The 23593-nt window shown below is 44.7% G+C and overlaps 1 protein-coding gene across 5 annotated transcripts in view; it reads right to left on the minus strand.

Moving 5' to 3' along the window:
* Nucleotides 1-10147, minus strand: part of LOC132390513 (E3 ubiquitin-protein ligase TRIM39-like) — a 29808-nt gene extending 19661 nt beyond the window's left edge. For all 5 annotated transcript variants that reach the window (XM_059963128.1, XM_059963126.1, XM_059963127.1 and 2 more), the window contains exons 1-5: nt 9798-10147; nt 9026-9121; nt 8387-8620; nt 6664-6686; nt 6458-6576 (exon numbers count right to left, since the gene is read on the minus strand). In XM_059963128.1, coding sequence (XP_059819111.1) covers nt 6458-6576; nt 6664-6686; nt 8387-8620; nt 9026-9121; nt 9798-10073 — 748 coding nt within the window. In that variant the 5' untranslated portion in view covers nt 10074-10147. The remainder of the gene's footprint in view (nt 1-6457; nt 6577-6663; nt 6687-8386; nt 8621-9025; nt 9122-9797) is intronic.
* Nucleotides 10148-23593: the final 13446 nt, after the last annotated feature.

Here is a 23593-nt window from a genome sequence, read left to right on the forward strand (position 1 = left end):
CCCGTCCGTCGGGCCGATTTGCCAAGGGGAGAAAAAGAGTCGGTTCCTCGCTCTCCCCTCTTCCCGTTACCACCTAAGCCCGTTGAGCCAAAGCCCTACACTCTGCTGCCACCCACTCCGCTGCCCGCTGTATAGGGTGGTCATCTTTTTAAACTCTCCGCGCTGTCCTGCACAGACTTGCCGTTCTTGTACGCAAAGTTTTTTTAAAAACTGCCTTTCTTCAGAATTTAGCTGCTTCGCCGCCCTTCTTGTCCCAATCTAAAAAACCACCTTCAGTCCTGTATTCATCAGCCTATTCCACACTGTCCACATGAAATTCAGCAAGGCCTTTGATGTCGATGATAGACCACACTTGGAGTATTGTCTGCATTTCCGGTTCCCGAATATGGGGAGGATGTCATTACACTGGACAGGAGGTTTCAGTCGGATGTTACCAGGACTGGGGGCTCGGGTTAAAAGCAGAGAGTGGATAAGCTTGGGCTATTCAGCTGTGGTGTAGGATGTTCAGGTATGAACCCTTATCGAGGTAAATAATTCATAAGGACCTTAAATAAAGTTTCTTTTTTCCAAGAAATGGGAGTACAGAACTAGAGGCCTCAGATTGAAAGTGAGATGGGAAATTTTTATGAGTTGTCTATCGGGTAACATTCTCATAGAGAGGGCGGTTGGTAAACGGAATTTGCCCTCAGACGCTGTCGAAACAGGTAAATATAAAATATATTAAAATAAATTTGGGCCGGTACACAGATGGAAAATGGTTAGAAGGTTGTAAACACACACAACTGGGCCATGCTCAAGAAAACATCTTAGTCTTGCAAATTTATGAAGTGGGCCGTGAGTTCAACATCCATCAAACCCTCCCAGATCATCCTCCTGAGGAATCTCACCCCGGAGTCTGTCTGTGAAGTGTTGATGTGACGTCACGTCAGAGGGCAGCTCAGTGCCAGAGAACAGACAGACTGGATAAGGACGGCAGATTTCAATCCTAAGTGGGAATTTGTGCCATTTTCTGTGCCCGTGTGTCACACTCTGATAGTATATCCGTGTGTGTGTGTTTGTGTGTGTGCTTGTGTGTGTGTGTGTGTAAGTATCCGTGTGGTGTCTATAATACACATTGAAGGACAGTGTGGTGCACGTTGAAGCATTTGTATGTTGCAGTGAGTCATCACATGTCTGGTGTGTGTTGTCAATGTGTCACACGTGATTGAGTTGTTTAAATGGCTGTCTCTGAAGAGATTGGTTTCCAGGTTATTGAGGGAAATAACAACGTACGTTGCTGAGGCTCTGACTACAATCTGCCAGTCCTTCCTGTGTATGTGTGTGAGGGAGGTTTGTCAGGCCGGTTATGCTGTGTGTGCCGGTCCCGAGATGAAATCTTGACCCATGTTAATGCTTGTTGTTGTGTCCGAGCTCATTCTCACAATGATTCAATGTAGTGGTCTGATCACCATAAGACATAGGAGCAGAATTAGGCCATTTGCCTATCGAGTCTACTCCGCCATTCAATCATGGCTGATCTTTTTTTCCCTCCATAGCCCCACTCCCTGGTCTTCTCCCCGTAACATTTGATGCTGTTCAATCTCGAACCTATCAAGCTCTGCCTTAAATACACCCAACAGGTTTCGCAAATTCACCATCTGCTGGCACAAATTTCTCTACATCTGTTTTAAATAGACGCTCCTCTATCTTGAGGCTCTGCCCTCTTGTCCTAAACACTGCCCTGGGAAACATCCTTTCAACATCTACTCTGTCTAGGCCTTTCAACATTTGAAAGGTTTCAAGGAGATCCTCCCTCATCTTTCTAAATTCCAGCGAGTACAGACACAGAGCTATCAAACGTTCCTCGTATGATAACACTTTCATTCCTGGAATCATCCTTATGAAATGAATCCTCTCCAATGCCAGCACATCTTCTCTTAGATGAGGAGCCCAAAATTGTTCACAATACTCAAGGTGAGGCTTCACCAGTGCCTTATAAAGCCTCAGCATCACATCTCTGCTCTTGAATTGAATGCTAATATTGGATTTGCCTTCCTCACCACTGACTCTATCTGCAAGTTAACTTTTAGTGTGTTCTGCAGAATGACTGCTAAGTCCATTTACATCTCAGCTTTTTGGGTTTTCTCCCCATCTGAAAAAAAAATCTGCACATTATTTCGACGACCACAGTGCATGGCCGTGCATTTTCCAACATTGTATATCACTTGCCACTTCCCTTCCCATTCTCTTCATTCATGTCCAGCCTAACTGTTTCCTCAACACTACCGGCCCCTCCGCCAATCTTTGTATCATATGAAAACTTGGAAACAAAGCCGTCTACCCTAGGACGAGAGGGGATGACACCAGGACTGAAGGACGTCCTTTTACAACTGAGATGCAGAGAAATTACTTTAGTCAGTGTGTGGAAAATCTGTGGAATTTGTTGCTACAAGTGGCTGTTCAGGCCAAGTCATATTTAAGGCAGAGATAGATAGGTTCTTGATTAGTCAGGTCATCAAAGGGTATGGGGTGAAAGCAGGGGAGTGGGGATGACTGAAGAATTGGATCTGCCCATGACTGAATGGTGGAGCAGACTCGATGGGCCGAACGACCTATTTCTGCTCCTATATCTTATAGTTTATTCCATCAGCTAAATCTTGATATATAGCGTAAAATGAAGGTGTCCTAACACTGACCCCTGTGGAACATGAGTCACTGGCAGCCAAATAGAAATGGATAACTTCACTCTCATTCGCTGTTCCCTACCAATCAGCCAATCTTCTAACCATGCCTTTAACTTTTCTGTAATACCCTGCCCTCTTAACCTGGTTACCACCTTCATGTCACGGCACCTTGTCAAAGGCCTTTGACAACATCCTCTGCAACCCCTTTATCTATCCTGCTTGTAATCTCCTCAAAGAATCCCAACAGGTTTGTCAGGCAGGATATTCCCTTAACGAAGCCATGCTGACTTGTCCTATCTTGTCCAGTGTCACCAAGTATTCCATAACCACATACGTAACAATTGACTCCAATTTCTTCCCAACCACAGAGATGAGGCTAACTGGTCAATAATTTCCTTTCTGTTGCCTTCCTCCTTACTTAAAGAGCTAAGTAACATTTGCCATTTTCCAGTCCTCTGGCACCATGGCAGTGTCCAATGATTTTTGCAAGATCATTTGAAATGCCTCCATAATTTCTACTGCGACCACTTTCAGAACACTAGGGTGCAGTTCATCTGGTCCGGGTGACTTATGCACCTTTAGGTCTTTCAGCTTTTTGAGCTCCTTCTTCCTTGTAACAGTAACTGCACTCACTTCTCTTCCCTCGCACTCTTCAACACCGGGCACAGTGCTAGTGTCTTCCACGGTGAAGACTGGTGCAAAATATTTGGTTTATCTGTCATCTCTTTATCCGGTGTTATTATATATCCAGCCTCATTTTCCAGCTGTTCTATATCCACTCTCACCTCTGCTTTATTTCTTTACAATCCTTGAAAAATAATTTGATATCATTTGCTAACTTGTTTTACAAAGACCGCAGAGTGAAAAGGGCTTGTAGGATCATTGGAGATCAGAGTCACCCCAACCACAAACTGTACCAGTTGCTACCATCCGGGATACGGTACCATATAACCATATAACAATCACAACACGGAAACAGGCCATCTTGGCTCTCCTAGTCCGTGCCGAACCCTTAATCTCACCTAGTCCCACCTACCCGCACTCAGCCCATAACCCTCCACTCCTTTCCTGTCCATATACCTATCCAATGTTACCTTAAATGACACAACTGAACTGGCCTCGACTACTTCTACAGGAAACTCATTCCACACAGCTATCACTCTTTGAGTAAAGAAATACCCCCTCGTGTTTCCCTTAAACTTCTGCCCCCTAACTCTCAAATCATGTCCTCTGGTTTGAATCTCCCCTACTCTCAATGGAAACAGCCTGTTCACGTCAGCTCTATCTATCCCTCTCAAAATTTTAAATACCTCGATCAAATCCCCCCTCAACCTTCTACGCTCCAATGAATAGAGACCTAACTTGTTCAACCTTTCTCTGTAACTTAATTGCTGAAACCCAGGTAACATCCTAGTAAAAACCCAGGTAACATCCTAGTAAAGCAGCATAAAAGCCAGGAGCAACAGTCTCCGGGACAGCTTCTTCAACCAGGCCATCAGACTGATTAACTCATGCTGACACAACTATATTCCTGTGTTATATTGACCAGCATGTTGTACATATAATTCATCATAAATTACTATAAATTGCACATTGCCCATTTAGATGGAGACCTAACGTAAAGATTTTTCATGCTGATGTATATGAAGAATGTAAGTAACAAAGTCAATTCAATTCAAATCAATTTCTTGTTTATTTTTACTCACCCAATCATTCTTTTAGTTCCTTTCTGTTGCTATTTAAAAGCTTCCCAATCCTGCGTCTTCCTACTAATTTTTGTTTAGCTGTATGTCCTCTCTTTTGCTTTCACAATCACTTGTCTTCCCTTGTCAGCCACGGTTTTACTATTTTGCCATTTTAGTATTTATTTATTTTTGGAATACATCTATCCTACACCTTCCTCATTTTCCCAGAAACTGACACCATTTCTGCTCTGCTCTCATCCCTGCCAGCATCTCCTTCCAATTTGCTTTGGCCAACTCCTCTCTCACCACTGTAATTTCTTTCACTTCTCTGAAATGCTGCAATGTCAGACTTTACTTTCTCCTTATCAAATTTCATGTTGAACTCAGTCACGTTGTGAGCACTGCTTCCTAAGGTTTCTTTTAACTACTCACCTCTGGTTCAATACATCACACCGTATCTAGTGGAGCTGCTCCCCGAGCCTACTGGAGCCATGACATTGCATTCAACAAACTCACTCTCTTGAGATCCTTTACCAACCTGACTTTCCCAATTGACCTGCATGTTGAAATCTCCCATGATGATCATAACATTGTCCTTTCCATCAGCCTTTTCTATTTCCAGTTGTAATCTGTGGGTCTCAACCCATTGACTGTTGGAAGGCCTGTATATGACTAATGTCAGTGTCAGTTTTACTTTTGCAGTTCCTTACCTCAACCTACAAGGATTCAACATCTTCCAATCCTATGTCCTATTACCAGCAGAGCCACACCACCCCCTCACCCGACCTTCCTATACCACCGATACATTGTGTAACCGTGAACATTCAGCTCCCAACTACAACCATCCTTCAGCCACGATTCCGTGATGGCCACAACATCATACCTGACGATCTGTAATCGAGCAACAAGATCATCCACCTTATTTCTCATACTCCATGCATTGAGATATAACACTTTGTGTACTGTATCTGCTACCATTTTTAATTCTGCATCTCTAATGCACTGATAGTCACCCTGCTGGCTGCCATTTTGTCCTCTCATCTGTCCGCCTTATCTGACAGTCTGACTGCACCCTATCTTTCAATTTTTTACCGTCAGTCCTATCCCTTCACTCCAATTCCCTACCCGACCCCCAACAAATTCGTTTAAACCTCTCTGAGAATCTGTCTCCCTCAGGTCCAGGTGCAACCCATTCCTTTTGAGCAGGTCATTCCTCTTCCCGAAGAGATCCTAATGATCCAAAAATCTGAAAACATACCCCCTGCACCAGCTTCTCAGCCATCTTTAATCTGCTAAATTATCCTGTTTCCATCCTCATGAGCACGTGGCACAGGCAGCAATCCATAAATTACAACCATGGAGGTGCTGCTTCTGAGCTTTCTACCAAGCTATCCAAATTCTATTTTCAGGACCTCTTTGCTTTTACTTCCTATGTAATTGGTACCAAGTTGCAAAATGATATCTGGCTCTTGACCTTCCCTCTCCATAATGCTGCAGACACGATTCGAGACATCCCTGACCCTGGCACCCAGGAGGCAACATAACATTCAGGTAGCCCCTTCACATCCACAGATTCTACTGTCTGTTCCCCTGACGATTGAGTCACCTGTCACTATAGCTCCCCGCTTCTCCATCTGACATCAGTGAGAGTTGCGGGTTCAGGAGGGGAGGGGGGGGGGGTGAAGACCTGTGTCGTTCAGAGTCTGCACTCACAGTGCACGAAGGACTTGTGTATTTCCCTGACAATCCCGGTCACCACACTGATACCCGCTTTTATTCCCTACAATATCATCAAGTCAGTATTAAATTCCCAACTCCTGTGGTAGGATTCAAGCGCATGTCTTGGTGCGTTAGTGCATTTGCCTGGGATCAGGACACAGTGGTTTATCTGCCAGTCCCGTGTATTGGTTGTATTGTGACCCTGTGCTGGAGTGTTCAGGGGTCTGACATCTCCAGCTGACCGTGCGACAGAGATGCCACCCGGTCGGTGCCGTTGATGTGGAAAAAACTTCAGTTCCCTTTCAGCCCATTATTACAGCCAATCTTTGCCTCAGATGTAACTTGATTGTGTCTCATAAACAAGTAGAAATGAATCTTTGTAAGTTTTACCTCGGTTAATAGCATCAAGTGTTTCTTTCAGCACTGTTTTCAACAAATAGAGGTGCTCAAATTTTTCAACCGGTAGGGCCTCATCTGTCACAGACAATTCCTGGACATTGTCACTGATTCTGTAAATATTAAACTGCTGGTGATGAACTGGAATTTTGAAATATTTCACAAATCCATACAGGGTAAGAGTAAAGAACATGTCCTACCTCCTGTTCTGATGAGCTTCCTCCTGAAATAATAAAACACGAATCTGATTAGACTTTCTGTCCACATCATGAATTTCATCCAGATCATTAAAAGGTGTTGAAAATTCCCACTCCCACAGTCACAAGCACACACCAGCAATATAGAACAACGGGGAAAATTACAGGGAAAGTTGCTGAAAGTTAGACCATTACTGAGAGGATGGAACTGACAGGAGAGACAGGACGGGCTGTGCATTATATCTGGATCAGAGGTGAGAATGATAAAATGGGAGAATTGAAGATTAGTGATGGATTTGATTGCGCGAAGGTGGAAAAAGTACCTCATTATGGCGAACACGATAGGACACTGGTGCTTGGAAGTAGCACGGTGGAGATGTCGGGTAAGTGTTTTGGAATGGGTGGAATGAGCTGCCGGCAACGAAGGTGGATGCGGATGCGATACTGTCTTTCAAGAGACTCCTACACAGGTACATGGAGCTTAGAAAAATAGAGAGCTATGGCTGACCCGAGGTGATTTCTAAAGTAAGTAGATGCTCGACACAGCATTATGGGCCAAAGAGACTGTATTGTGCTGTAGGTTTTCTTTGTTTTTATGTTTCTACTTATGGGGAGACCTTCAGTCAAAGTTAAAATGCCAGGAGGTTTTAATAAATCCCACAAGAAATTTAGTGAAGAGGCTGTAGAACTCAGTGCCACAGTAGTAGTTGAAATGGAACAGCAGAGAATGAATGTAATAGGGAGGCTGAATAAACACGTGAGGAACCAGGGAGTTGGGGCATTGTTGCTGGGTGCGGTGAGGAGGTGGCAGGAGGATTGCGGCTGAGGGGAAATTGATAGAAGATGGACTGAATGGCCTGCTCATGACGGAGAATGGGACACAATCCCATGTAAAACTAATTCGAAAAAGTAGAGACAGTGAAAGATTCCGTAATCTGATGGAAACTGGATATGGAGGATAAGTCTGATGTGTGGGTCAAATTATTTTTTCTCACTCATTGACCGCACACCCACCGCACCAGACACACTCACAGCCTGTGACTGGAACTGGGTATTAATGGAATTTTAGAGGATATTTAATGTGGTAATTAAGGAGACAATCAGAAGCTCTGTGTTATGATCGGAGTAAATAATTTCAGAGAATATTGCATTCTGTCCGGGGATGTACAGAACTTGTGGAAGACCAGTTTTGGGGAAACAACAACCCTGAATAATTGCATCAATTGTCTGGTGAGAAACAGTTTACTGCCATTTGTAAATGCTGTGTGTAGGAGCAACACGTCTGTTTTCTGTCTGCGTTGTATTCTGTGTTATGTGTTTATTACGATAACCGGTCAGGCGAGTGGGGACATGGTAAAAGTGAAGGGAATAAGTTACGTATTCGTACTTTGCTCGGGGCTGTTTTGAGCCTGGGACTGGCAGAGGCCTTATCTTTTGTTGACCGATTAATTGCAGTTTAATTTACGATTTATTATGCTGAAATGTCATCGCTTAAATATTGTATATTGCTGATAAAGGATCGAATATCAATCTCCGATATTTAGAATGTCATTAGCGGAGTGATTGGAGGTTCGTCATGCAAGGAGAAAACTCTGTGTGAGGACACCAGCAGCGGCAATTGATCTGGTAGAATTGGCCGCTGTGCTGTGTTTATTTCAAATTTATTTGAACCGCACTGTTCATTTAGCTCAATTTGACAGAAATATATTGAAATGTAATCCCTCACCTTGAGAAACATCACACTGTCTTTTTGATCCATCTGTTCCTTTAACTTAGTGATTTCCTCCTGAATAATCTTTATATTCCCTTGAATCAGTCGAAGATTTTTCCGCATTGGATTTAGAATCCTCTCCTCTTCCGTCCTGAGATCCCTGAGTAAACTCTGCTCTTTCTCTGTGATAATCTGGCGCAGTTCAGCAAACTGGGATGTGATGTGGGTCTGAACGCTGTGTGACTGTTTCTGTCGAATGAAAGGTGATGATTAGTTTACTGCATTGCTGTGTTGTATTTGCTTATGACATAAAAGTGACTGTTCGGTCCATACTACTTCTGAGACATTCCCGTCAACCACTTCCCCTCACATTTTTCTGAAACTTATTCTCCCTCGGTGACCTATTAACTCCCAGATGATTCGCATCACTCTCCCCACCTTCACAGGGTTAACTGTAATTAACCATTCATCCAGCACGTCCTTGGAATGTGTCTGAAACTGTCATGAACACAGGGAGAACATGCAAACTCCACACAGACAGCAGCAGAGGTCAGGATCGAACCCAGGTCACTGGAGCTGGGATACTCTGCTATTCGGCACTAAAGGGAGCAAAACCCGACAGTAATATCAGAAATTCCGCTCAGGAAGCCTCACCTGAACTTCGGAAATCTTCTCTTTCTGTTGCTGCTCCTTTTCCTGGAAGTCAGATTTCTTTTTTGTGAGAGAGTCTAAGGAAGATTTTAGATGATCCTGGAAGTCAGAGAGTGAAGGAAATAGAAACAAAGATGCATCAAAATAAACAGGTGATCAAACCCGATTATCACACAAAATGCCGGAGGAACTCAGTGAGTCAGGCAGCATCTATTCAGGGGAAATAAACAGTCGGTGTTTCGGGATGAGACCCTTCATTAGGACTGGGAAGGAATGGGACAGATGCCAGAATAAAAATGTTGGGGACGAGAACCAGCTGACATGTGACGGGTGAGACAACGTGACGGGGAACGTGGGTGAGGGTGATGAAGTGAGAAGCTGGAAGAGGTAAATGGCTGCAGAAGAAGGAATCTAATACGAGAGGACAATTGACCATGGAAGAAACGGGAGGAACTGGGCTGTTTGCGGCCCGAATGGTGACGACGGAGGAGGTTAGGAGTCAGGTGTAGCACTTGTCCCGCTTGCAAGTGTCAGTGCCAGGAGAGAGATCAGTGGGGAGGAGCAAGTGGATCAGGGCGATACAGGACGCGGACTTCGATCCGAATAGAGAGCGGAGAGCAGCGGGGTGCGGATGTGGACTGTGGGGCGGAGAGACGCTAGAATCCCGTTGGAAGTGGCAGAAGTTCCAGAGAGTTATCTGTTAGTTATTGAGGCTCGTGTGATGATATATAGGACAAAGGAAATATTTAAGTATTAAACTAACGTTAGTTTTTACCTTGTAGATTTTAACAGCTCCTTTAATCGGCCTGAAGCAGTGCTCTCTGTGTTCCTCCGCCACTGCACAGATCATACAGATCAGTGCCTTGTCCGTTTCACAAAACAGCTTCAATTCTTCCTCATGTTCCTCGCAGTGACGTTTACTTTCCTTCCCTTTCGGATTCAGGTTTAGATTTCGAGCTTTTTCAGCCAGATTTGCTAAGGCGCGATTCACCCTGAGGGTGCGGTCAGCAAACTCCTCTCTACATTCCGGGCAGGGGTTTCTCTCTTCCATTTCCCAACACTGTGTGATACAAGAGCGACAGAAGTTGTGCCCGCACTCCAGTATAACCGGATCGGTGAAGAAATCCAGGCAGACGGAACAATTTACCTGCTCGCTCAAACTCTCGGTCTCTCCTTTCGAAGCCATGTTAACTCCCGGCACTTCCTGATTCAGAATGCTTTCACTTTCGGGGAGTTGCTGATCCCCTGCAGTACCGCGATTGTCCACTACGCGCGCTGCAGACTCGGGGAATCACACAACACACACACAATGCTGGTGGAACACAGCAGGCCAGGCAGCATCTGTAGGGAGAAGCACTGTCGACGTTTCGGGCCTAGCCCCTTCCTCAGTACAGCTGGTGTTGTATACTGCGTCCAGTGCTCCCGCTGTGACCTTTTATATATTGGTCAGACCCAACGCAGGCTGGGAGACCGTTTCGCTCAACACCTACGCTCGGTCCACCAGAGAAAGCAAGATCTCCCAGTGGCCACACATTTTAATTCCACGTCCCAGTCCCATTCTGATATGTCTATCCATTGACTCCTCTACTATTAAGGTGAAGCCACATTCAGGTTAGAGGAACAACATCTGGGTAGCCTCCAACCTGGTGGCATAAATATTGACCTCTCACTTCCGTTAATGCCCCTCCTCCCCTTTTTACCATATTTCCCTGACATATATGACATCCCTGACATATTTAGATGTTTGTGTTTTTTTAACTCTCTCTGACCATCACTCTGCCTGTTCTCCATCTCCCACTGGTGCTCTCCCCCTCCCCCTTTCTTTCTGGCAAGGCCTCCCGTCCCATGATCCTTTCCCTTCTCCAGCTTTGTTTCCCTTTTGCCAATCACCTTTCCAGCTCTTAGCTTCACCCCACCCCCTCCGGTCTTCGCTTATCATTTCGCATTTCTCCCTCCCCCTCCTACTTTTAAATCTCTTAATAGCTTTCCTTTCAGTTAGTCCTGTTGAAGGGGCTCAGCCCGAAACGTCGACAGTGCTTCTCCCTATAGATGCTGCCTGGCCTGCTGTGTTCCATCAGCATTTTGTGTGTGTTGCTTGAATTTAAAGCATCTGCAGATTTCCTCCTGTTTGCTCAGGGAATGAACATGGTTTTACTGGATGTGTTCAGTGGAAACTCTGGTTAGTGTTGGATCAAAAGCACATTAAACAGACAACAGATAAGAAAACGCGGCCATGGACTGTCTAAGCCCGGCTACGAGCGGAGGAGGGTTGGCCGTATAGCTACCAACCCCATCTCGTAAAAACCTAATGCAACAAAAACGTCAGCAGGCATGCAGCAAAGATCAGACTGGGAGGTACCTCTCGCCGCCAGGCAGGTGAGGTCTTTGTGCCTGTTGTTGAGATCTGCTGATGAGGCATTCTGCCAGATGGTCTGGACGGTCTGGTCAGGGAACCACTCCACTGTGTCCATCCAGTCCTTCTCCTGCAGTAACTGCAGGACATTCCGTGCTGACCACTGTCTGGTGTTCTTGTGGTCAAGGCTGCTGGTCTGAAAGAACTGTCAACAATTTCATTAACACAAGGTTCACATGGAGAAGCTTCCTGATTGAGACAGACACAGTCTCACAGGGTATTTACAGGGTAGGGGCAGGAATCATGATTCACCTGGCTAGGCAGTGGAACCAGGGATCACAGACTCAAAATCCGAGATCACCTCAGCAGGACTGAGATGAGGAGAAATTTCCCCAACACAGTGCGATGAATATTTGGAGTTTTCTCCACAAGTTTTCTAAATTAAACGGACATATTTAGGGGCTCGGCGATGTTGGAAACGTTGCAGGAAAGTGGCGCTGAGTTCAAAGATCAGCCATGTTCTGAGTGAGGGGCAGAACAGCGCAACGGGCCGAACGGCAACGCCTGCTCCTGTTTCTTATTTTCTAAGTCACGATCTGACCTTTGCGCCTTGTTCTCCCTTGGCCTTCAGCCTGTCGGATTGCACAGGGGAGCGGTGAGAGCTCCGGAGATCCATCAGCAGCCGCTGCGGTTATTTCATGCTCTTGTTATTTATCGCTGTTTCTCCACTCTGGCTGATCTTGCACTGCCTGCTTCTGTTATCGTTACTTTTTCTAAATATGTCAGCAGGAAAATGCTTCTCGGGTTGTATGTGGTGACTTATCTGTACTCTGGTAATTGGAGTTTGGAACCGGGACCGAGTGAGGCCGGAGACCGGGAGCTGCACCTCGGGTTTCGGCTGCACCACCGGCAGGTCGTGAATCCTTTCGAAGGCAAAGCTGAAGAGACTGGCGGAGACTCAGGCCTTTCCCCGCCGAGGATCGGGGCATATTGTCTGGAGTTGTCTCCCAGACCCGTCCTTTACTGCTGGGAGACTGGAGCAGTCCCGCAGCGGCTGCCGATGGATCTCCGGAGCTCTCACCGCTCCCCTGTGCAATCGGAATGGCCGAAAACAAAGGGAAAACAAGGCGCAAAGGTAAACTCGTGCTTTAGAAAATAGGAAACAGGAGTATGCGTGGCCATTCGGCCCGTTGCGCCTATTCTACTCTTTCCTCACAATAGTCCTGATCTTCGACAACAGCGCCACTTTCCTGCAACGTTCCCATCATCGGTGAGCCCCTAAATTTGACTTTAAATTTAGAAGACTTTAAATTTGACTTTAAATATTCCAAATATTCACTACAACCTTGGAGAGGAAATTTTTCCGGATCTCAGCCTTGCTGAGGTGACCTCGGATTTTGAGCCTGTAAACCCTTGTGCAACTCCTTACCCAAACCCCGGCCAGGGAAAACATCATTCCTGCCCCTACCCTGTCAATACCATGTGAATCTGCGCCTGTTTCAGTGAGACCACCTCTTATTTCTCGCGTTTTGAGACAGGCCCAGTCATTGTACTCCCTCTGAGGACACTACCACAACCCCAAAATCAATCTGGGAAACTACTTCATTGCCTTTATCCGATAGACTGCCTCTGGGACGGGGAGCAGACCTGTGCACAGTGTTCCATGCAGGCTCTGCACAGGACCCCATATACCTTTAGAGGAGCTTCTTCTTCTTGAATTAGACCATAGGGCCATTTTCCCTATCATGTCAGCTCAGCCATTTCATCATGGCCGATCCATTTTTCCTCTCTGCAGCAATCGCCTGTCTTCCCCCCTGTATCCCGTCATGCCCTGACCAATCAAGATTCAATCAAACTCTGTCTTAAAAATTCATAATGAAATGGCCTCGCAATCTGCCAGAGGCAAAGTTTTCCACAGATTCAGTTCTCTGTGCTACAGAAATTCTCCTCATCTTGAGGCTGTGTCCTTAGACATGCCCACCAGAGGAAACACCTTCTCCACATTCACTCCATCAAGCTCTCTCAGTATTCAATAGGTTTCAATTAGGTCACCCCTCATTCTTCTGAATTCCAGTGAATTCAGACCCAGAGCCATCGAATGATTTTCATATGACAAGACATTTAATCCTGGAATCATTTTCCTGAACCACATTTGAAACCTGTCCGGTTTCAGCACATCCTCTCCAAGCTCAGGGGCACAAAACCGCTCCCAATACTCCAAGTGAGGCCTCACCAGAGCTTTATAAAGACTCAACATTACATCTTTGCATTTATAGTCTTGTCCTCTTCAATGAATGGTGACATCGCATATGCTTCCCTCAACACAGACTCCTGCAAATTAATCTTCAGGGAATCCTGCTCAAGGACTCCCAAATCCCTTTGCATCTCAGTTTTTGAAATTTCTCCCCATTTAGAAAATGGTCCATAAAACCATAAGAACCGTGAGACAGAAGAGCAGAATGAGGCCATCTGGCCCATCGAGTCAACTCCACCATCAATCATAGCTGATCCCTTGTTTACAATCTCCTCCTCAACCCCAGATCCCGGCCTTCTCCCCGTAAGCTTTGATGTTATGTCCAAACAAGAAGCTGTCAATCTCTGCATTAAATACACCTAACGACCTGGCCTCCCCAGCTTCATGTGACCACAAATTCCACAAATTCACCACCCTTTGGCTTAAGAAATTTCCTTGCATCTCTGTTCTGAAAGGATGCCCCTCTATTTTGAGACTGTGCCCTCTTGTCCTGTACTCTCCCACCATGGGAAACATCCTTTCTATATCTACACTGTCTAGACCTTCAACATTCACAAGGTTTCACTGGGATCCTCCCTCATCCTGCTGAATTCCAGTGAGTACAGACACAGAGACATCAAACGTTCCTCGTATGATAACCTTTTCATTCCTGGAGTCATCCTTGTGAACCTCCCCTGGACACTTTCCAATGCCAGCACATCTTTTCTCAGATGAGGGGGCCAAAACTGCTCACAATACTCAAGGTGAGGCCTCACCAATGGCTTATCAAGCCCCAGCATCACCTACTTGCTCTTGTATTCTAGGCCTCTTGAAATGAATGCTGACATGCATTTGCCTTCCTCACCACCGAACTGACTCAACCTGCAAGTTAACCTTCAGGGTGTTCTACACAAGGACTCCCAAGTCCCTCTGCATCTCAGATTCCTGCATTTTCACCCCGTTTAGAAAATATTCCACACATTTATTTCTACTACCAAAGTGACTGACCAGGTATTTTCCAATATAGTATTCAATTTGCCACTCTCTTGCCCAGTCTGCTAATCTGTCCAAGTCCTTCTGCATCCTACCTGATTCCTCAACAGTACCAGCCCCTCCACCAATCTTCGTATCATCTGCAAACTTGGAAACAAAGCCATCTATTCCATCATCCATATCATTAATATAGACCATGAAAAGAACCGGTCCCAATCCCGACCCATGTGGAACACCACTATTCACTGGCAGCCAACAAGAAAACAATCCTTGTATTCCCTCTCGCTGCCTCCTACCAATCAGCCAATGCTGCAACCAGGTTAGTAACTTTCCTGTAATACCATAGGCTCTTGACTTGGTAAGCAGCCTCATGTGTGGCACCTTGTCAAAGGCGTTCTGAAAGTCCGAATACACAACATCCACAGCATCCCTTTTATCTATCCTGCTTGTAATCTCCTCAAAGAATTCCAACAGATTCGTCAGGTAAGATTTACCTAAAGGAAACAATTCTGACTTTGTACTATCTTGTCCTGTCACCAAGGACTCCATCATCTCATCCTTAACAATTGACTCTAACATCTTCCCAACCCCTGAGGTCAGGCTAACTGGTCTATAATTTCCTTTCTGCTGCCTTTCTCCTTTCTTAAAGAGTGGAGTGTCATTTGCAATTTTTCAGTCATCCGGCACCATGCCAGAGTCCATTGATTTTTGAAACATAATTTCTAATTTCACAATAATCTCTGATGCCTCCTCTTTCAGAACACTAGGGTGCAGTTCCTCTGGTCCGGGTGACTTGTGCACCTTTATGTCTTTCATCTTGTTGAGCACCTTTTCTCTTGAAACAGAAACTGCACACACTTATCTTCCTTCATACATTACACCATCAAGCAAACTGCCAGCGTCTTCCACAGTGAAAACTGACACAAAACACTTATTTAGTTCATCAGCCATCTCCTTGTCCCCTGTTATTATTTTTACTGCCTCATTTTCTAGCTGTCCTATATCCACTGTCATTTCTCTTTCATGTTTAACATACTTGAGAAAACTGTTACTATCCACGTCGATATCATTTTCTAGTTTGTTTTCAGATTTCATCTTTTCCCTTTTTTAGTTGCTCTCTATAAGTTTTTAAAAATGTTCCAATCGTCCATCTTCCCACTAATCTTTGCTTTGAACATAGAACATAGAACAATACAACACAGTATAGGCCCTTCAGCCCACAATGTTGTGCCGACCCTTAAAACCTGCCTGTCAGAAACCACCCCCCAACTTAAATTTCTCCATATACCTGTCTAGTAGTCTCTAAAATTTCACTATTGTATCTGCCTCCCCCGCTGACTCGGGCAGTGCATTCCACGCACCAACCACTCTCTGAGTATAAAATCTTCCTCTAATATCCCCCTTGAACTTCCCTCCCCTTACCATAAAGCCATGTCTTGTATTGAGCGGTGGTGCCCTGGGGAACAGGCGCTGGCTGTTCACTCTTCTATTCCTCTTAATATCTTGTATATCTCTATCATGTCTCCTCTCATCCTCCTTCTCTCCAAAGAGTAAAGCTCTAGCTCCCTTAATCTCTGATCATAATCCATACTCTAAACCAGGCAGCATTCTGGTAAATCTCCTCTGTACCCTTTCCAATGCTTCCACATCCTTCTTATAGTGAGGCGACCAGAACTGGACACCAAGAGAGCCCTGACCGGTGTTTTATAGAGCTGCATCATTACATCGCGACTCTTAAACTCTATCCCTCGACTTATGAAAGCTAACACCCCATAAGCTTTCGTATCTACCCTATTCCCCAGCAGCCTGGGGAATATTCCATCAGGCCCCGGTGACCTATCCGTCCTAATGTATTTTAACAACTCCAACACCTCTTCACCCTTAATATCATCATGCTCCAGAACATCAACCTCAGTGATATTGTTCTCACCATCATCAAGTTCCTGTCATTAATGAATACCGAAGAGAAGAATTCATTGAGGACCTCGCTCATATCTTACATATCAGGCATATCTTACCACCTTTATCTCTAATCGGTCCTACCTTCACTCCTGTCAACCTTTTGTTCTTCACATAATTCAAGAATGCCTTGGGGTTTTCCTTTATCCTACACGCCAAGGCCTTCTCATGCCCCCTTCTTGCTCTCCTCAGCCCCTTCTTAAGCTCCTTTCTTGCTACCTTATATTCCTCAATAGACCCATCTGATCCTTGCTTCCTAAACCCCACGTGTGCTGCCTGCTTCCATCTGACTGGATTCTCCACCTCACTTGTCACCCAAGGTTCCTTCAACCTACCATTCTTTGTCTTCCTCACCGGGACAAATTTAAACCTAACATCCTGCAAGAGATCCTTAAACATCGACCACATGTCCATAGTACATTTCCCTGCAAAAACATCATCCCAATTCACACCTGCAAGTTTTAGCCTTTTAGCCTCATAATTTGCCCTTCCCCAATTAAAAATGTTCCTGTCTTCTCTGATTCTATCCTTTTCCATGATAACGTTAAAGGCCAGGGAGTGATGGACGCTGTCCCACAGATGCTCACCCACTGATTGATCTGTGACCTGACCTGGTTCATTACCTAATACTCGATCTAGTATGGCATTCCTCCTAGTCGGCCTGTTAACATACTGTGACAAGAAACCATCCTGGGCACACTTAACAAACTCTGCCCCATCTAAATCCTTGAAGCTAATCAGGTGTCCGTCAATATTAGGGAAGTTAAAGCCACCCATGATAACAACCCTGTTATTTTTGCACCTTTCCAAAATCTGCCTCCCAATCTGCTCCTCGGTATCTCTGCTGCTACAAGGAGGCCTATAAAATACCCCCAGTAGAGTAACTGCTCCCTTCCTGTTCCTGATTGCTACCCATACTGACTCAAAAGAGAATCCTGATACATTACCTACCCTTTCTGTAGCTGTAGTAGTATGCCTGACCAGTAACACCACATTCCTGCCCTGGTCCCAGCCAAATCTCTGTAATGGCCACTATATTATAATTCCATGTATGTATCCAAGCTCTCAGTTCTTCACCTTTGTTGCTGCTGCTTCTTGCATTGAAGTCCATACACTTCAGCCCCTCAACCTTACTACCTTTACACCCTTTATTCGCTTCTCTTTTCTCAAAGCCTCTTTATATGTTAGATCTGACTTTACTCCATGCACTATACTTGCAGCTCTCGCTCCTCCACCTCAATATCTGCTCTAACACTGTGCTGCACCTCCCCCCGCAAATCTAGTTTAAACCCCCAACCCCCTCCCCCCCCCAGGAGCAGCACTAGCAATCCTTCCCGCAAGGATGTTAGACCCCCTCCAGTTCAGGGGCAAACCGACCCGTCGGAACAGGCCCCACCTTCCCAGGAACAAAGCCCAATTGTACAGAAGCATGAAGCCCTCCCTTCTGCACCAACACCTTAGCCACGTATTTAGCTGCATTATCTTCCTGTTTCTAGCCTCACCAGCTCGGGGTCCTGTGTCTAACTGCCATCAACATCCTGTTACCTTTACAGTTTCTAAACTCATCCCACAGTGATTCAACATCTTCTTTCCACTGATTTAATGCCATTCTTTACTGGTAGAACCAAATCACGCCCTCTGCCTACCTTCCAATATAACATGAAAACTTGGACATTCCACTCCCAGCTATAACCATCCTTCAGCCACGATGCAGTGATGGCCAGAACATCACACCTTGCAATCTGTAATATTACAACAAGATCATCCACCTTATTTCTTATACTACGCGCATTTAGATACAACACCTTGAGTTTTGTATTTGCTATCCTTTCTGATTTTGCATCCCTGATGATTTAATACTCAGCCTGCTGGCTGTAACTAAGTCCCATCACCTGCCTGCACATCCTGACAATCTGACTGCATGCTATCTTTACGTTTTTACCATCCATCCTATTCTGAGTCCCTTCACTCTGATTCCCATCCCACCCTGCCAAGTTAGTTTACACCCTCCCCAACGGCGCTAACAAACCTGCCTGTGATAATATCGGCCCCCCTCGGTTGCAGGTGCAACCCGTCACTTTTGAACAGGTCATCCCCTCTGAGGAGATCCCAGTTATCGAAGAACCTGAAGCCCTGCCTTCTGCACCAGCTTCTCAGCCACGTATTTATCTGCCAAATCATCCTGTTTCTGCCCTCACTGACGCGTGGCACAGGTAGCAATCCAGAAATTACTACCTAGGTGTTCCTGCTTCTCAACTTTCTACCTAGATCTTGAGATTCCCTTTTCAGGACCTCATGGTTTTTCATGATACCAATGTCATTGATACCAATATGTGCCACAACAACTGGCAGCTACCCACTCTACAAAATGTTGTCGATGCGATTTGAGACATCCCTGACCCTGGCACCTGGGAGGCAAAATACCATACGGGTGTCCCGTTCACGTCCATAGTATCTCCTCTCTGTTCCCTCACTGCCGAATCCCCATCACTACTGCTCTCTTCTTCTGTCACCTTCCCTTTTAGTCAACCCTTTTATTTCAGAAACCAAAGTGCATGACCATACACTTCCCAACACTGTTTGCCATCTGCCACTTCATTCCTCATTCTCCTAATCTGTCTTCAGTCCTTCTGTAGCCCTTCTATTTTCTCAAAACTTCCTGCCCCATCACTTACCTTCGTATCATCTAAAAACTTTGCTGCAAAGCCATCAATTCTGTCGTCCAAACCATTGACATGTAAAGTAAAAACAATTGTCCCAACACAGACATCCGTGGAACACCACTAGTCACCGGCAGCCGAACAGGAAAGGCTCCCTTTATTTCCCCCTCCGCCCTCCACGGGTCAGCCTCTGCTTTTCCCATGCTAGAATCTTTCTGTATTACTGTGGTCTCGTACCTTGTTAAGCAGCCTTGTGTGTGGCAACGTCAGCACATTAACCGATTCGCCTTTGTCTAATGTGCTTGTTATTTCTTCAATGTTTTCCAGCAAATTCGGCAGGCAAGATTTCATCTTGAGGAAACCATGTTGACTACATCTTATTTTATCATGTGCCTCAAAGTACCCTGAAAGCACATCCTTAGCAATAGACTCAATGTCTTCCCAATGACTGAGATCAGATTAAATGGCCTATTAAGCTTCCTTTCTACTGTTTTCTCTCTTCTTGAAGAGCAGAGTGACATTCCAGTCTTCGGGAACCATTCCAGATTCTAGCAATTTTTGAAAGATGATTACAAATGTCTCCAAATCCCTTCAGACACATCTTTCAGAACCCTGGGGTGTAGAACAACTGGTCCTGGTGACATACCCTGTCAGATTTCCAAGAACCTTCTCCCTACTGATGGTTACTTTACATACTTCATGATCTTTGACACCAACAACTTGCACCATTCTGTTGGTGTCTTCCACAGTGAAGAATGATGCAAAATACTTTTTCAGTTCAGTTGCCATTTCATTGTTCCCCATTACTAACTCTCCAGCATCATTCTCAAGCAGTCTGATATCCCCTCTCAGCTCTCTTTCACACTGTATGTATCTGAAGAAACTTTGGTATATTATTGTCTAGTTTAAAATCATATTCCATGTTTACTTCTTTAATGATTGTGTAGTTGCCTTCGTTTGTTGTTGTTTAAGATTTTCCCAAATCACTAATTTCTGCTCTATTGTATACCCTCCCTTTGGCTTTCATGTTGGCTTTGAATTCTCTTAACAACCGTGGTTGTGTCATCTGGCGATTAGAATACTTCTTCTTTGATGTGTGTATATCCTGTGCCTTCCAAATTGCTTCCAGAAATTCCAGCCTTTGCTGCTCTGCCATCCTCCCTGCCAGTGTTCTTTTCCAATGCATTCTGGCCAATTCCTATCTCATGCCTCTGTCATTCCCTTTACACCACTGTAATACTAATACATCTGATTTTACCTTCTCCTTCTCAAACTTGAGGGTGAATTCAATCACATTTTACCCAAAGGATTTTTTCTTAAATTAAGCTCTCTAATCAATTCCAGGGTTAAATGCAGAATACCTCTCGTGGGCTCAGCCTCAATGAGCCATCTTGAGGGCATTCTAGAAATTCTCCCCTTTTCCCAATCAGCCTGCATTGACTATTGTAACTTTCCCCTTTTGACATGCATTTTCTACTTCCCATTAGAACTTGTAGACCAGATCCTTACTACTGTTTGGTGTTCTGTACATTCCTCCCATTAGGGTCTTTTTATCCTTGGAGTGTCTCATCTCTCTCCACGATGATTCAGCACTTTCTGCCCCATTGTCACGACTTTCTGATGATTAAATTTCATTTTTTACCGATTGAGCCAGGCCACTCTCTCAACATCCCTGCCTGTCCTTTCAATGCAATGAGTGTCCTTGGACATTGAGTTCGCAGCTATTATCTTCTTTCAGCCATGGTTCAGTGATACCTACCAATCTGTAACTGTGCTACAAGTTCATCAGCCTTACTCCGTATACTGTGTGTATTCAAATATAACACCTTTCCGAATTCTGTCCACGTTTCATGTTGTCAACTCATCCTGTTGATTGAAATGTTACCCTGTCATCAGCTTCTCTCGCTGGGAATCTCACTGCACATTGCCTATATTTGTGAACCAACTACCTCATCTTCAGCATAATCATGCCGGTCCTCATCACGCTGCCACCCAGACGAACAACACAAAGATCACATTGTTTCTCCAACATGGGTACAAATTCACTACAATGGTGAGATGTCAGAGCTCACTATGGAGACTGAACCCATTGATATCTGTTGTAAATCTTTCTACAGGTTACAAGTGACAAAGAATTTGTGAACGGAAATCCGAAACACAGCAACACCGCAGTTTTAATGTCTCTGACTAGATATTTCCTTTGTGACACCAATATGTCAGCAGTTGATCCTTGGAGATGAAGAAGTAGATTATTCCGGCTGGAAATGTGTTTTGTGTCTGAAATGTTGTAACTCAGTGAAATCCACTGGAACCGGGGTGCTGAGAACACAGCAGCATTTTGTTCTTCAACTGAATTGATTGTAAGAGGGATTCACGAAGTCCGACATACAACTTTGTGAAGCACTACCGAGTTCACAAGGTGGAGAGACCATCCACCTGCTCAGAATTCAGGAAGGAGTTTACTTGGTCATCGTGTTTACAGAGGCATCATCAAGTTCACACTGGAGAGAGATCAATCACCTGTTCCATTTGTGGGATCAATTCATTGGATTATTTGACCGACTGGCACACCAGTCAGTTCACAGCAATGCTTTCTATAATTAACCATGCCCTTCAAGCATCAATTTAGCTTTACTCTTCTTATCCCAATAAAATTATATGTTCATAGTTTTTAAAGGCTTAAAAGAATGAACTTCTTCTATCATTTACAGCTTTCACCCGATGTTTTCAGATCTATTCCCTAGCGTTTAATTAAATTGTGACGAGATGCATTTTTATCTCACTGCATTGTTTTTTGTTTAATAAACAACAATTGACTTCGGTTCCTGCTTAGTTCCCCACTACCTGATAACAGACAAGCATAAATGCAAATTAGAAGCAGGAGTCAGATACTTGGTTCTTCTCTGCCAGTTATTAACGTTAACGGTGGTCCAGATGTAACCTCAATTTCCCATTCTCCATCGCTCTGTTGTTTATTATGAATGTAATTTTGGCTTAACGTTATGAAGAGACTGTTTCGAACATCCTTAAATGAAGGAAGTTCCAAGGACTAACAACTTTCTGAAAGAGAAAAAAACATTGTCTAATTAATTTCAAATGAATAACCTTCATACAGCAAACAGAGTTATGAAACGCAATGCCATTTCCACATTTACTCTGTCATCTCCTCTTGCTCTTCTGAATCCGAAAGATACATGTCGAGATTGTCCAGCATTCCCCACAAGACAATCTGCCCATTCCATTCAATAGTCCAGTAAACCTACTTCGAACTACTTCTCAAAAAAAAAAGAGAATAAATGCAGTAACAGAAATGATGAAAGGGAGCTGAGCTTTATTTGTGACAAGTACATTGGAATATTGACAGTGACACGCGTAGTTTGAGTCAATGACCAACACAGCCCGTAGTTGAGCTGCGGGCACCAAACCAGTGCTGCCATGTTTCCAGCGCCAACATAACATGCCCACAGTTACTAACCGGAACTCGTTTGTCTTTTGGAATGTGGGAGGAAACCGCGTCATCCAGAGGAAACCCATGTCCTCACGGGGAGAACAGCGGCATGAATTGTAACCCAGACTTCTGATCGCTGGAGCTGTGAAGTGTGAAGTTAACTGAGATATTACCATGCTCCCTGGGATTGCACCCTTCTCTTTGGCAATGGTCTCCAACAAAACCAAAGTATTATTAAACACTGGTGACACAATTAAACATTCAGAATAGATATCATCCTGTTGCTAAGAAAACTTAATTTGCCTTTGCAATGAGTATTTTTTGTTGAAACCTTAACTCATGCCTTGCTTCTCAGTAAGTTTGACTGTCCCAATGTATTCCTGGGTGGACATTGTTCTTTCATCTCGTCTGATGGAACATCATCGAGTTCACACTGGGGAGACGCCGTTCACCTGTTCAGACTGTGGGAAGGGATTCAGACTCTTATTCAGCCTGAGGAAGCTGGAGAGAGGCCACTCACCTGTTCTGTTTGTCGGAAAGCAGTCATTCAAAGACACCACCTACTGGAAAACCAGTCAGTTCACACTGGTGAGAGGCTGTTCACCTGTTCTGTTTGTCGGAAAGCAGTCATTCAAACACTCCACCTACTGGAAAACCAGTCAGTTCACACTGGGGAGAGGCTGTTCACCTGTTCTGTTTGTCGGAAGCAGTCATTCAAACACTCCACCTACTGGAAAACCAGTCAGTTCACACTGGTGAGAGGCTGTTCACCTGTTCTGTTTGTCGGAAAGCAGTCATTCAAACATCCCACCTACTGGAAAACCAGTCAGTTCACACTGGGGAGAGGCTGTTCACCTGATCTGAATATGGGAAAAGATTTAATCAGTCATCCTATCTTGTCATGTAGAACCGAGTTCACACTGGG

The sequence above is a fragment of the Hypanus sabinus genome, unplaced genomic scaffold (assembly GCF_030144855.1).
Source record: "Hypanus sabinus isolate sHypSab1 unplaced genomic scaffold, sHypSab1.hap1 scaffold_936, whole genome shotgun sequence".
Taxonomy (NCBI): domain Eukaryota; kingdom Metazoa; phylum Chordata; class Chondrichthyes; order Myliobatiformes; family Dasyatidae; genus Hypanus; species Hypanus sabinus.